We start from the raw sequence: 15,959 nt of genomic DNA on the forward strand, positions 1-15,959 counted from the left end.
GGGTGGTGGGGGGGCAGGGTGTAGTCTTGATTCTGGGGGGTCCCCCCCCCAGAAAATTTTTAAACAAGCAAGTCAAATTTTGTATAAAGTGGTCCCTCACTATAATGCGCTTCACCTTTCGCAGCCTCAGAGTTTTTTTAGTGCAATTTTGCATGTTTTTTTTTTTACAGTTCATTGTGTTCTGCGTCCTCATCAGGCGGACCAGTTGCGGCACCAGTCGGCATCACCACGACTGGCTAAGGGAGAGCACATGCATTGTGTTCTGCGTCCTGATTGGCTAAGGGACTGTAGACCATTGTCAGTCTCCTCCGTGCCGGGTCTCCTGTACAGTACAGAATACTGTCAGCTTGCCAAATTTGTTTATAAGAATCTTCTCACCCAGAAGAAAAAGATAAAGAGCGCCAACAACTACCCATAACTGTGTTCTACACTCGGAAAAAGACACCTGCAGCGAGGTGTCACTCAGTGTAAAAAGACGCAACAGCGAAGCGGCGTCAGGACGAAGAGGTGCGGTCAGAGGAACTGTGAAATACTGGTGAGTCACTATTAATAATTTCTTGTGTGTCCAACCCCGTAGGTTGATCATTAAAATTAAATGTTAGTTCTAAAAGCCGTCATAATTATTTATAGGAAAACATTCTATTTTTATTTCTCAAACAAATGTTTGGGCCTGAAAACAGGCTTTGATCTTTGGTTTCATTCTATAATACTGGACTTACTTTTTTACTAAGGTTTGAAAAGTGAGAAAATGTTAGTGCCTGTTTGAGAAAAGTGTATAAAGTGTGTAGTGAGGGGTTTTACAGCCTTAATACATCTATAATAATTGTAAAAAAATAACGCTGACTACTTCGCAGATTTCGCTCACTGCGGGTTATTTTCAGAACATAACTCCCGCGATAAACAAGGGACCACTGTATTCCGATGAATTTTAATGAGTATGAAGCCCTCTGAAACAACAAAAACTCACTTCAAACTGTCAAGTAGAAACACAGTATTGATTATGGGGGGTCTGGGGGTCCTCCCCCAAAAAATTTTAAAAGAGCAAGACAAATTTTGTATATTCTAGTGAATTTGAATGGGTATGAAACCATCTGAAACAAAGAAAACTCACTTCAAACTGTCAATTAAAAATTCTTTGTCTTCTGTAGCATTTTGATCGGTTCTAATCTGGTGAATGCACCAAATGGGTGCTGTGTCGCTGTACAGTCTAATAAAATACAAAATTAGGGCCTAAAGCAACTGACAACGTTGTTCTGTGCACAAAGTAACTGTCACCAGTTTTGAAAACGCATGTGCACTGAGAAACTCTAAACTGGCTTATTCACATTTAATCGGTAAAATGTTCTCACTCGTAAAACAAACTGGGGCTGCAACTAACGATTATTCGAATAATCGGTTGATTATTTTTTCAATTAATCATTTTTTTAATTTTTTTTTTTTTTTTACTTACATATATGAGTTTTGCTATTATTTCGTTAAGTTATAATAGTTATTATTAAAAGGCCTTTGTCACGCAACATCAACATTTGACCTTGTAACAAAGTTATGATGTTATATTCTCATCAAAAACATACCTGGAGTAATGTTTTGTTTTATTTTGCACATACGTCACTGACACACCACAGAGAGATTTCCATCAGGTTTCAGTCAATTATGAGCATTTTTAGATTCCTGCAGAAACTAAGTCTAAGGCAGTCTAAGGCACACCTGTGCACTAATCATGGTGTCTAATCAGCATCTTGATATGGCACACCTGTGAGGTGGGATGGATTATCTCAGCAAAGGAGAAGTGCTCACTATCACAGATTTAGACTGGTTTGTGAACAATATTTGAGGGAAATGGTGATATTGTGTATGTGGAAAAAGTTTTAGATCTTTGAGTTCATCTCATACAAAATGGGAGCAAAACCAAAAGTGTTGCGTTTATATTTTTGTTGAGTGTATTTTCATGGAAAAGAAAAATGTGCAGTTTACTGCATTCTATTTTGTGTAAAAACACAGCTTAGATGTGGTTTGACCAAAACAAATTCTCATTAAACTTAAATAAAACAGGGATGAAGTGGAGGTTTAAAAGTCACTAGGTGTTCACAGGAAAGTTATTTCTATATTTATTTATGTTCATTGTTAGTTTGTTTAATCTTTTCTGTTTTGTTTTATCAGAATCTGTTTGTTTCTCTAAAACTGTAATGTGGCATTATTAGTTATTATTACCATTATTGTTGTTGTTGCTATTATTATTGATATATAAATTAAAATAAATTAATGAAATATTACAATTTGTAATACATTTGACTTTACAGCTTAATGCTAACTTTAACAATGAAAACGCCATAGACACACTAACGCGTTAGCACTGGTCCCGTTTTTAAGTTATACATCTATCAACTGTTTTAGAAGACCGTAACAGGTCGGTTTAATATAAAAAAGGTAAATATTACTCACAGACATATGCTCTTTAGGGTTTTAGCGGGGCAAAAGTAAGATAAAGCAAAAACAAAGAACCGAAGAAGCAGATCGAAGCATTGCTTCATTGGTTCAATGCAAAGCCACAGCCTGCTCTACTTGGGGAAGGTCTGCCAATGTTCTCACGAAGACAGGGAGAAGGACCATGGCTCAGGGCAAGCAGTACAGTGCAGACGAGTGAAAATTCACACAGTCCCTTCCTCCGTAGTCCACGCTGACATTGCTGCTGCTATGATGAGCGCAGAATGGATGTTGCTTTGACAGTGAGACTATCATACAAGGTCTGTCAATAAAGTATAAGTCCTTTTTATTTTTTTCAAAAACTATATGGATTTCATTCATATGTTTTTACGTCAGACATGCTTGAACCCTCGTGCGCATGCGTGAGTTTTTCCACGCCTGTTGGTGACGTCATTCACCTGTGAGCACTCCTTGTGGGAGGAGTCGTCCAGCCCCTCGTCGGAATTCCTTTGTCTGAGAAGTTGCTGAGAGACTGGCGCTTTGTTTGATCAAAATTTTTTCTAAACCTGTGAGACACATCGAAGCGGACACGGTTCAAAAAATTAAGCTGGTTTTCCGTGAAAATTTTAACGGCTGATGAGAGATTTTGAGGTGATACTGTCGCTTTAAGGACTTCCCACGGAGCGAGACGTCGTGCAGCGCTCTCAGGCGCCGTCATCAGCCTGTTCAAGCTGAAAACCTCCACATTTCAGGCTCTATTGATCCAGGACGTCGTGAGAGAACAGAGAAGTTTCAGAAGAAGTCGGTTTCAGCATTTTATCCGGATATTCCACTGTTAAAGGAGATTTTTTTTTTAATGAAAGATGTGCGGACGGGTCCGCACGTTGGGACGCAGCCGGCGCGGTGGCACAGGAAAAACACCTCCGTGTTGATAACCATTTGTAAAATCCAGGCGGCTTTTGATGGCTTTCAGTGGAGTGAGTATATGAGAAATTGTTTAACAGCTGGACATGTTCCAACTTGTCTTTAAGGCTTCCAACGGAGGTGTTTTTCCTGTGGCGGAGCGTCGCGACGCTGCAATCCGTCCGCACGTCTTTCATTAAAAAAAAATCTCCTTTAACAGTGGAATATCCGGATAAAATGCTGAAACCGACTTCTTCTGAAACTTCTCTGTTCTCTCACGACGTCCTGGATCAATAGAGCCTGAAATGTGGAGGTTTTCAGCTTGAAACAGGCTGACGACGGCACCTGAGAGCGCTGCACGACGTCTCGCTCCGTGGGAAGTCCTTAAAGCGACAGTATCACCTCAAAATCTCTCATCAGCCGTTAAAATTTTCACGGAAAACCAGCTTAATTTTTCGAACCGTGTCCACTTCGATGTGTCTCACAGGTTTAGAAAAAATTTTGATCAAACAAAGCGCCAGTCTCTCAGCAACTTCTCAGACAAAGGAATTCCGACGAGGGGCTGGATGACTCCTCCCACAAGGAGTGCTCACAGGCGAATGACATCACCGACAGGCGTGGAAAAAGTCACGCATGCGCACGAGGGTTCAAGCATGTCTGACGTAAAAACATATGAATGAAATCCATATAGTTTTTGAAAAAAATAAAAAGGACCTATACTTTGACAGCCCTTGTATTTCGGCCCCAAAACACACCACGTTAACGCGCATATGTGTGGTTAAATTTTCCAAATGACGGAAAGTTGTCGTGGTGACGGAGAACTTTAACCCATGGAGTAGAGAGAGAAGGTCTCTGACTTTTCTTTGGCTCCATGACACTGGCCAGTTTTGAAAACACTCCCAGTGAGAACTATGTCACAGAAAGCGCTGCCATGTCTTTGTGCTGCCACTTGTGTCAAAATCTTTGACTGTTTCTAGACTCCGTGAAGCCGTAATCTGAACACATGTAGAACAAAACGACAGCGGTGGTGAAGAAATGTGATGCTTTTCCTCAAAACTGCTGCAAATGATCACAGAAGAGCAATCTGAGATTTACGACGTCTGCAAATCCGGATCACCTCCAAAACTCATGGCCTAATATCTATCTGTGGTGAAAATCCGTGAAGTAGTTTTGATAATCCTGCTCAGACAGATAAACGCCAATGATTTTATTATGTCCTTGGCAGACAAAATTAAAAATAGTTAATTTCTCAGCCTTTGTAATGTAATAACTTGACATTCTGCATATTTTTGTTATTAAAACACATGAACCACAGTGTTCAAAGCATATATAAAATGAATTTATTGACATTAACGAAGGGAAAAACAATTTGGCTGATGACAGTGAATTTTAAAAGTGAGAGGGGGAGAAAAAAAAAAAAAAAGAAATCACTGAGGTAGGCCAAACTGACCAAAATCCAAGCAGAACTCACACGTTCAAACTCAATATTTTCACCTTCCATTTACCTCAAACATTTCATTAAACATCACCAAATGCACAGAGACGGGGGCAAAACCTAAAACCAGCCGACTGAACGGTGACGTCAACCCGGTTAAGATTACACAAAGTTATTTGTCAAATTCCGGAAATGTCGCACTGTGTATTCCAGATAAAGCAGCTTACATATTTCATATCTCACTATAACACACCTCAGTCCACGTGACGTCTGCCCCCGTCAAAGAGAATACAAAAAAATAGATTTGGTCATTATTTACAAGAACACGTAATTTCCGAACTATCAAAGCTGAGGGTTTAAGGAGGAGGCGGAGCTCCGACGAGGGCAGACATCATTGTGATTTTTTTTTTTTTTTTTTTTTTTTTTAAACACACCCCCTACAGGTCACACTGTGCACATTCAGACAGAAGACTCACACCAGGACAGCGGAGGGTTTGGGCAAACCGGCGACACTACCAACACATAACTTACGCTTAACACAAAAGAAAGTCAAAGCAAGTTTAAGTCGCGGACACAACAGCGTACATGTTCCAGTAGTCGACTCTGAAATATGTTAGACATGCACTGGGGAAGGGGGGGGAGTATTTGTTTGTTTGTTTTTTTAAATGGGGAGTGTTCGTCAGAAACTCGTCATACAATCGATGAGAAAGAAAACATTTCTTAAAAAGGTCGTCTTTTCAACAATATTACAAAATCCAAGTCCACCGAGGAGACGACAGTGGGAGCATCAAAGGTTCATTAGTTTAGGGCATCTCCAGAAACCCCTCCCCCTCGACCTGACTGGCTGAGAACAAAAACCACTCCTACTCCAATATCAAACACGGGAAAGAGGTGGGACTGTTGGGGAGTGACCGAGAAGAAACAGGTTTTAAAACAGTTCACAACTTAGCTTCAGGTGGACTCAGTCGTCTTCGTCCTCGTCCCCTTCCTCGTCCAGCTCCCGTTTTCTCTTCTCACCTCGCTGTTCCTCTGCAACAACAACTGTGGTCAGCCAACACGTCCACCTCCGCACAGACGGCCAGTAAAAAACCCAATCTGGATCTGATCCCACCTTTCAAGTCTCAACAGTAACATGAAATCTGTTTTTCCCCCCAAAATCCAATTCAAGCCTCGTTCACACGTGCAGGAGTCTGCTGAATCTCTCCACACTACTAGTCTTTGTTAAAGCCGTTTATTCCACTCTGTGTGACTTTTGCGGTTAATGTCCAGTTTGGACGACTCGTCTAACAAATCCGACAGTCACCCATCAGCACACCTCGTGTCCAATGTCTAACAGCATATAAACCTGAAGAGCTTTGTGTGGGTTTAGTTGCAGCACTCGGATGCCAGACAGCAGCCGTGTGACTGTTTCCACATGTGACTTTCATTACTATAGTAACCGATGTAGCTCAGACTGCAGATGAGGACTGCAATGCAGACACACAAATCAGATCTGGTCACTTGCTGGATAGTCAATCAGAGAGATCAGATTTGGATTGGATACGCAATCAATCTGATTTGTTTCCCATGTGTGCTGAACTGTAGGGGGCATAACTCGGGACAATTTGGTGTACAGACATTCAACTCTGGTAGCTCAGTATCTGTTTTTCATTTACATGGTGAGTTAAGCCGAGGTAAGTTAGGAGTTTTGACTGAACTCAATTTTTTTTCCTCAAAGTCAGTAGTTTGTCAGACTTTTCCTAATTTGTGATGTGATATTTTTGGAATTCAGTTTGTTCAGTATTTCTATCATTTCCATTTCATTGATTCTCTGTAAATGAGATGATTTGTGTAAATGCATAAGTGGCGGTTTACTCACCTTCATCTTCCTCATCTTCTCTGTCGTTCAAGTCATCCTCCTCTTCGTCCTACGCAGGAAGACAAAGTCAACAGGATTATTAGGGACTCAAAGACTATCATTTCCAGAAAAAGTGTCGTGTTATCCTTCATGCCTCTCCACTCAGGTCATCATCTTCCTCGTCTTCATCTTCCTCTCCTTCGTCCTCCTCTTCCTCACCCGGTGCTGCATCGTCATCATACTCTTCTTCATCTACATCTGGACACAGCAGATTAGAAACGGGTTTTAGTCGTATTGACTCACAAACTGCAGATTACACGTTATTATCCATTCAATGCTTTGGGCCGCAATGGAACAGATTTTTAAAAAATTAAAATGGTGGTATCGCTGCACAATACGAGTACCCTCTCAAACAATCCGATTAAACATTCTGAAGGCATTGAGAAGTCACCTGATTAGATGGTGGTTACGCTCCGAGACAGCCCCAAGTCTGTATAAATCCTATGTTTTGAACTTTGGTTGCGTGACACACTAAGGACACGCTCACAGTGACGAGGTGTTCTTTGTCTGATTCTTTTAAGTGATAATAATGATGACGTGATTATGTGAATTCAAATCCAAGATGGCCACCAATAAATGTGATTTTGCCCAAATCTACATTTTTTTAAACTTATATAATTAGCACCATCTCATTCTTTGGCCCTGAAAATGTATTTTACCACTGGAATTAAAATCGGTCACCTGGAAGCCAAGATATTAAAAACTTACATATTAATTTACAATTTTTATGAATCCAAGATGGCTGCCATGGTGCCTTCTGGGAAAATGGAATCGTGTATTTTCTGATTGGCTATTTCATGCACTGAAATACCACAGCAATCCTGACTAACTGGTACAAAATTCCACAATACAGCAAACATCCAGGACAGCTGGACGTGGAGCTTGTTGCCATGTCGGACCTACCGTCGTCATCGTCGTCGTCGTCATCTAGTCCCTCTGCGTAAACCTCTGCGTCCGAATCCGGCGCCTCTTCGTCGTCTTTGTCATAGCCGTCCAGGTAGATGAGCTGCGGCACAAACTTGAAGACGTTGTCTCTGTACTCGTTCAGGTTTGTGACTTCACAGTTAAACAAATCTAAACTTTTCAGCGTCGCCAACTCTTTCTGCCAATCAGAAGGTCAGATATGATCAACACAGCTGAAAAAAAAAAAAAAAAAAAAAAAAAAACACACACACACCCCACCCCCACTGTTTGATCCTGAGCTTACCAACGGTTCTATTGTGCTGAGGTCTTTAATCTTGTTCCCGCTGAGATTGAGATGTGTGAGGTTTGGACATTTCTCTGCCAGCACTTCCAGCCCTCCTGAGATCCGGTTATCGCTGAGTTCAAGCTGTCAATCAATTCAAGAACCAAAACACGGTCAACCTCACAGCTATGTGACACAAACACATTCTGAAGCTTCAGTATTGAAGTCAACCCCTAGTCCAACCAAGGTACTTGATCTTCAGTGAGAGGACTCTGATCCTGAATGACAGCAACACACTCGGGACACCCCAGACTTCATGTCTAAACTCCCACTCATCGTCTATGTGTGCATAAACACCCACCTTTTTCAGTTTATTTAGCTTCGGCAAGTTGGCGACCGTCGTCAGGCCAACATTGATTGTGCTCAGGAATACCAACTCCTCAAACTCGTCCGTTAGACCTTCTATCTTACCGTCGTTCGAGCGACAGTTGTCAAGCACAAGTTCTTTGACCTGTAAAACAATGATCAGGAATTTCAGAAGTTTAAGAATCAAAAGGACAGCCTTACTTGGGTTCCGGTCATGGTCGCCCCGTGGCCCACTAACCATCTCAACCCCACATTCATCTGCCAAGTCTCCCCACTTTCTAAGTCACCCCTCTTAGGTGATATATATTTTTTTTTTTAAGAGTAACATTCACGTCCAACATTCCAGTTTTGTTCAATTTGGAAAAACCAAATGTCTGACATGGACAATAATTATTCATCTTAAAATAATTATAGAATTTTTACGCCTTACATCATTTTCATTTTTAAGCTACTCAGTGGGGTGACTTGGTTTTAAAGGTGGGCGAGATGATTAGTGGGGTGACGAGTCCAGCGCTCATAGAGCGCAAACCTCCACCAACACTAGTTCCCAAATTCTACAATTTTTTTACTGATTAACTGATTCCATCTGCTCAAAGTGATAATCAGTGAAATCACCTGGTGGAGTCAGTGGCTGCAAAGAAAACCTGCACCCTCTTGGCCCTTTCTGGAACACGTTGCCCACCGCTGAGGTATAATGTAAAATATACACTGAATGGGGTTTTCAATGTTAAATTTAAATGGCCCTAAAATCTGTAATCTGGATCAGAACAGGTGTCGCAGATTGAACCATCCCCCCTTAAAAATGTGTCCACCCTGCCTTCACTGCGCATGCATCACTTGGGACTACAGCAGCACGTCCGAGTCTGATTCTCTGAGTCTGACTCTCTACACCCAAAGCGATCACAGGGAATAATGTGATAATTGATGTGGAAAAACCAGATGATTATTAACCATCAGATGTCAAAGTAATACTCCTTAAATCATTCTCAGTTTTAAGCAGAAAACGAGGCGATAATCAGCGAGTCGCTACTGATGCTTTGAAATGATGGAGGCGCAGTAAACGCATCAGCTAGCAGCTTGTGTAGCTGTGGCACGCTGATCACTTCCTCCATCTTTTATTATGAAATAACGTTAAATTTATGTGGAAATGACTGTTGTACTAAAGCTTCAGATATTTGTTGCTGAGATAGATGATGACTGGAGGCAGTTTGAAGGTCCTGTCACACCTTGACGATTTAGCCACTGTGTGCCAACCGCATTAAAAAACGCTGGCATAAGTCTAATAAGTTATAGATTTTTTTTTTTAGAAGAGCATGATGAAGCTCAGTGATATACGTCCTAAAACACTGAGCTCCATGAAGAATTTTGGGCACACTGAAGACAACATATGCCAGCATGTGATTCATACGTCCAGCACATGGGGAACACAAGTTGTAGGTAAGTTATACGATTGTTGACACACGTTTCTTGTAGTTTACTCATAAGTCCAAATACGTCCATTAACGCTGTCCAATGACTGGCTGAAAGCTGCGGTCCTCGTGTGAACAGACCGTTTCATTCACACATGGAGTAAATAAGTCTGACCTGTTCGCTTCAGTCCGATCCATCATGAAAGTCTGATGGACACGTATCCACATTAAGCTTCTGATTTTTGAAAACAACGTCTGAAAATACTTTAATTCCTTGTTGTGGCTGGAAACGCAGCATTTTAAAGCAAGTCCCTCTGTGGTTTTTCTGCTCCAGGTGCATTTCACCCAGGATGCCGATGTCGCACTCTGAACACACAGAAGTGCTGTGATGATTTAAACTTTTAAAGCGTCGACGCTGTCGGTGTGATCATCAGACGACCTGATTGATCAGGTGTGATCAGACCCAAATGACGTGCTATGACTCTAAACTTTTAAAGAGTTGTCGCTGTCAGTGTGATCACACCAACAGATCACTTCATTCAGGTCTGATCACACATGATCGCGGTCGACTGGCGCTTTAAGTTTATATCATCACAGCATTTCATTATTCAGGTCTGTGATGATCAGAAAGCAGCCGCCCAGTGCTTTAAAAGTTTAAAGAGTCGCAGCACTCCAGTCATTCACGGCAGCGTTTACCACAGCCAGTTGACTCATCAGCATTCTGTACACTATGAAAATCGCCCAGCAAGATAAAAAAAAAAATAATAATAATGTGAAATCACACTGTTTCTGTCCCACACCACACCATGCAATACCGACCCAAACCACTCAATGGAAACAGGCTGTCGGCCTACGCCAGCTAATCATCAAGGTGTGACAGCTGCATTAATTTATTAGACGCACACCAGCATTTTTAATATGGACAGCATATGCAGGCTACATCGCCACGGTGTGACAGGGCCTTTCAGCAGAAACGAGGTGATAAATCAGTGAATTGCTGGTGGCACTCAGAAATGACGGTGCTGTGGCCCGAAATGATGCGGACCGATTGTTAGCGGGGGGACTGTTTGGTCAGTGACAGAGTCTGAGCACGGTTTGAAAAAATAAAATAATAAAAAAATAAACGCCTGGTCTTAATGACGGAAATATGGCACAGAATCTGCAAGTGTCAGTGCTTAACTTCATTTTGTACCTCTGTTACTGGACACATCCAGACTGATCTGCCTAAAACAAAAGCATTGGGAGTTTTGCTTTTGTCCAGTGAGTGTGAATATCTGGTTTATACTGTGTTTGTCCGTATATATATATATATATATATATATATATATATATATATATATATATAACGAGAGCGCCCGAACACAAGTTCGTGTGTTTTTGTCACCCCAGAGCTTCGTACTGATTGGCTGAGGAACGCCCATAGCAAAAACACACGAACTTGTGTTCGGGCGCTCTCGTTGGCGCTTCCTCTTACGTAACATCACATTTGGCCACGTTGTGTTTTTACGGTGTTTATTTTTGATGTTTACCGCTCACCGCGCGCGAGGAGCTGCGCTCATCAGCGAGTGGGCGGGGCCTAGAAAGCCGCTTCCAGCTGGGCGAAGCCCTCATTGTTGTCGCACGCGCTAAACGCTGTGACGTCTTTAGATATTTGTCTGAAATCGGCAACAACAAAGAACAGCGGCGATTATTTGTTATTTTCCGCGCGTGGACGGTTCGCGTGGAGGTGGATTTGGGGCGGTCAGCGTGTTTCCACTCGTCTTTGTTTGTCGGTAAAATGGCGGCTTGTCCCAGAGTCACGGAGAAGTGGAACAACAAGGCGGAGTGTTTCCACGGTGGCGCGGCAAAAAATAAAATAACTAAATAAGGCATCGAATTAAAAACCAGCAGAGGAGAACTAATCACGCTGGGTGATTTGTTTTTTTTTCCTCTTCACGCTGGTTCGCACCGTTTGCGTTAGGTCTACACGCACGCACGCACGCACGCACGCGAACAGTGTGGACACTCGCGCGGGGGCGCGCGGCCACGCTCGTATTATTACTTCTCGTGACTCGGAGTAGCGTGTGTGTGTGTGTGTGTGTACGGGGGTTCTCGGGCCGTCGATGCCGTGAACGTGAGTCTCCGAAGACCAACGCGGGTTTCGTGCGAAAAGGGCGCGATCGCGGGGAAGAAGTTAAACATGGCTGATGACGCCGCGCGCCTCCTTGACGCCTCTCCGCCTTCAACAAACCGCGGGACGCCACAAAGTTGCACCGACCGACGGCGGACGTGCCACCGAAGCCGCCGCGTCCCCGCGCGCGCCCACCGCCCGTTAAGTTTTTATTTATTTATTTTTCAACAAACTTTAAAAGGCAGACGCGTCGCGCCGGAGCGCGCCCGTTAGCGGAGCCGCGGCGCGAGTCGACAGGCCCAACTTACGTCTGACGGAGTCCGGTTCCGTAACTCCAGGTGGATTCTCTTCTTCATGTCCATCCTAGATCCGCGCACCTTTGATCCGAATCACACTTTTATTAATTACTGCAAACGGAACCAGCTACCACGGGCTGCTGCTGCTGCTGTCCATTCAAACTTGATCCGCTTGGTGGGCGGGACTACGCGGCAGGATTGTCGTCACCGCCAGCCAATCACAGGTGCTAAATAAACAGGGAACAGATTTACAGAGTGACCAGCCAATAGCGCCGCGCTGTTGGGAGCTGGGTGGGGTTTTGCTGTCCAAGTTTGGTTGTTTACATCGAAAATGTATTAAATTAAATGTTAACATGTTCAGAGGAGAAAAAAAAAAATCCGCGCTGCTGATTAGTGTTTATCAACCACCTGTGACATTATTATTAATCTTAAACTTTTTGATTTAGCAAATCTATGTTTGCTCCAGTTTGCCTTTAATATACAAAAACAAACAGAAATGAACTTTTATCATGACTGTGTTCCAAACACAATTTTTGAAATTATTCAAATTCTAGAGAGAATTTTATGACCATGCAGAATGGTTTTTAAAAATCATAATATACCCCAAAAAAGGCATAACATTTCTTAATGACTTGAAAACTGAAACTGTGCATTTCTAAAAACACATCAATGGTGAGATTTGCAATTCTGACTATGAAAACGATTTCAATTTTCAATACTCATTTTCATAAATGAGTGATCAATTGGTCACCAGACAGGGGCGGATCCATAATTTTTTTTTTTTTTTTTGGGGGGGGGGGGGTCTGATTAATTGTTCAAGCCGCTAATCCGTTCATTGATGGAATCCTGGGGGTCACTTGATTGGCTGCCAGTCTTATAGCAGGGCTGACACATTTACAAACTGTTAAAATCTGAATTAGCACAATATATTTGATCAGTGACTTTGTGATTTTTTTGTTTTTTAATTAATGACGATGATCCAGAATCTACTCAGTTTGTCTTTGTTTGTGTAACACTGTCGGTGGAATTGCACCGTGCTGGTGCGTAGGCTTTGAGGTGAAATTCTACAGACACCCCTGACTTAAACCAGAGCTTTAAAATCTGGATTAAAGGGAAAAGACATGACAGGCTGTAATATCTGACACAGTTAACAGAAACATGGCAATATTTCTTGATGTTGGTGTTGCTCAACATTCATCATGAGACTAAACACTGGTGAAAAATTAAGCAAAGAGAGTGCAGCATTCTGGCAAAGTGCACATTTGCAACACAATAAAATTAGTTTAATTTGTCGTTAACTGTAGGAAATGTGATTGTAATAGGTGTTATCCACTGAAATAAGTGATTAAACGGGTGTGAGGGTGAAACTTTTTTGCAGGCAATGCATGTATGTTACCTCTGTGTTGAGGGCTGTGCCCACCCTGAAGATCCTAGATCTGCTCCTGGTCATGATGTCACAAATATAATGATGTCATAAAAGATCACAAATTAATGTCCAATCCTGACGTCCTCGTGATTATTATAATATGTCGTCATTTGGGTGTTGTTTTGGAGACGATGCGCTGACATCCAATGGAGGTCATGCAGACAGTGAGATCAGCAAAAGGAACGGACATGGGGAATCGTAATCTTCAGTGCATCATTCTTTTAGGGAAAAAATGACTAAATTAGTTTGCAGGAATATTGTAGGCAGGCAGGAGCCTGTTACTGTAGTTTATACAGTACATCAGTGTGAATGTGAGACATCATTTGTAAAGTGCTTTGACTATCTGATGCAGATGGAAAATCGCTATATAAATGCTGTCCATTCATAATGTAGTTATGTGAACATTTTATTTTTTTCAGGTCAGCACATCTGCTACTACAGTAAAATGCGTCCAAACCACTATTGTGTAAACCGGATATTCACACTTACTGGACAAAAGCAAAAGTCCCAAAGCTTTTGTTTGGTTTTCCATGTAATAAACACTGCATATGGGTGATTCTTAGACTACGGGCACTTATGTCCTTTGATCATATTGTATGAAAAACAGAAAAAAACGGGAAATTTCACACTTTTATAGTTATCTTTACAATGAAAGTGTTTTAAGAAATTTGTTCTAGTAGTCTATGATGACTTTTTCACCTTTTTTCAGCATCATTATATGCAAATATTGCCGTTTTGTGCTTGTCCCACACCCAGACTTTTGATCTTCAATGATAAAAATGAATGGTAAACGTTTTTTCTAATGTTTTAAAATATCTCTGAATAAAATATCAGTAAAATAATCAAAACATAATTGGGGTATTCAATGTCATACAACTGTTGTGATTTTTTTAAACAAAATGTAGTTGTCCCACACTATTGCTGTAATTTCCACCACAACACTGTAATGTCCCTTTAAACAGTTTGTATGAAAGATTGTTTGGGTAGTTTCTATGGAGATAAACAGTGACATCAGAGCACATGTATATAGTGCCAAATCACAACAAACAGTTGCCCCAAGGCGTTTTATATTGTAAGGCAATGGTGTGGTGGAAATTACATTTACAAGGCCAATAGTGCCCGTAGTTAAAGAATCACCCATATACCAGATTTTGTACAACAGATTTTCGCTCACATCGGACAAAACGTCCCATCCAATTGCAATGTATTTTCATTAAAAATCCCTTGCATGTACCGGACAGATCAGTCTGGACGTGCACAGTAACAGAGGTATGAAATGAAGTTCAGCACTGACACTCGCTGAGTTGAAGAAAGCACCGTATTTCTGTGATTAAAAGAACAGACGTTTATTTTTTAAACCGTGCTCAGAACGGGTGCCTAAACGTGGCTGGGCGTCATTCAAGACCGGTGATTATTAACAAAATGCTGCTTGCTGCCTGAACTGTTATATGAGGAAGTGGAGCTCGTTGAGGGACAAACTAATCCAGAAAAGGCAGCTGTTCCTGCAGCAGATCGCATGAAGACGCTATGGAGAACTTTCAGGGTCACACGCATGTCAACTTCATTGCATGGCCACATAGTTACGGAGCTGGAGAAGCATAAATCAGGCTTTAGGATTTTAATAAACCATTCCACAGCAGACTTAGGGACTCGACCAAATGTAATATTTGTAATGCACATAAGGTCTGGTTATTTAAGGCAGGCATTTATTTTTTCAGACAAAGTTTGTTCTTTTATGTGGTGAGTGATCTCAAAAAGAATTGGGACAGGAAACGGACTTCAAAGTTTAGATGTTGTATTTAAAGGTGTCCACTGATTACAGAGTCATCTAGCAGTAGTGGCGTCTTTGAACAAACCACATACACCATTTGAACAAAGAGCCCCAAATTCTTCCTAAGTTTTGTTCTTGAGTCGAGGCCGGCCCCCATGTTGGCGGTCCTTAGCCTGTCATGAATCAGTGGCTATGTGATTGGCAGCAAAGTGAAGAAGGTGGGTATAAGTGGGCGTTGTGCTCATGTTGCATTCAAGGCATATGCAAAAATTTTGTGGTGTATGTCGGCTTGCCAAGCAACAAATCAAGAGTGTTCTATCATGCAGTTCCCATTTTGTTCCAAATACATGCAGATGCTTTGGTTTTATCAATAAGACAGCTATACAAAGCAGTTAGGTTAAGCTCATATAGTTAAAAGGACACTTTGGATGTGCATCGGCCATTTTGTGGTATGCATCATGGAACACTATTGACAGTTTTGACCCAGTGTTGCAGACCGAACGGTCCACCCCTAAAAATCTGGCCCAACTTGCCTCCACTGCGCATGCGTCATTTCGGAGCTGAGCCGCTCATCTAAGACAGAGTCTCTTCGCCCAAAGCAATCAAATGGATTAATGTGATCATTAACCATCAGATGACAAAGTAAAACCTCTTAAATCATTCTAAAGTCAGTTTTAAGCAGAAACGAGGCAAAACTCTGTGACGCTTTGAAATGACCAACGAGCAGTCAACGCAT

General features: G+C 41.8%; 1 protein-coding gene across 2 annotated transcripts; it reads right to left on the minus strand.

Annotated features, from left to right (window-relative positions):
* Window positions 1–4,644: 4,644 nt before the first annotated feature.
* anp32a (acidic (leucine-rich) nuclear phosphoprotein 32 family, member A) lies at window positions 4,645–12,175 on the minus strand. 2 transcript variants are annotated; one of them, XM_034183051.1, is made up of 7 exons: window positions 12,039–12,175; window positions 8,207–8,356; window positions 7,867–7,989; window positions 7,563–7,761; window positions 6,754–6,857; window positions 6,621–6,669; window positions 4,645–5,791 (listed from the first exon to the last, which is right to left on the minus strand). In XM_034183051.1, exons 1-7 carry the CDS (start codon window positions 12,090–12,092, stop codon window positions 5,724–5,726), a joined length of 747 nt encoding a protein of 248 aa, XP_034038942.1. In that variant the 5' UTR covers window positions 12,093–12,175; the 3' UTR covers window positions 4,645–5,723. The 2 variants fall into 2 exon arrangements, with proteins under 2 accessions (XP_034038942.1, XP_034038937.1); XM_034183046.1 differs by having other exon boundaries at window positions 4,645–5,794.
* Between the last annotated feature and the right edge of the window lie 3,784 nt (window positions 12,176–15,959).

The sequence above is a fragment of the Thalassophryne amazonica genome, chromosome 2, assembly GCF_902500255.1.
Source record: "Thalassophryne amazonica chromosome 2, fThaAma1.1, whole genome shotgun sequence".
NCBI lineage: Eukaryota > Metazoa > Chordata > Actinopteri > Batrachoidiformes > Batrachoididae > Thalassophryne > Thalassophryne amazonica.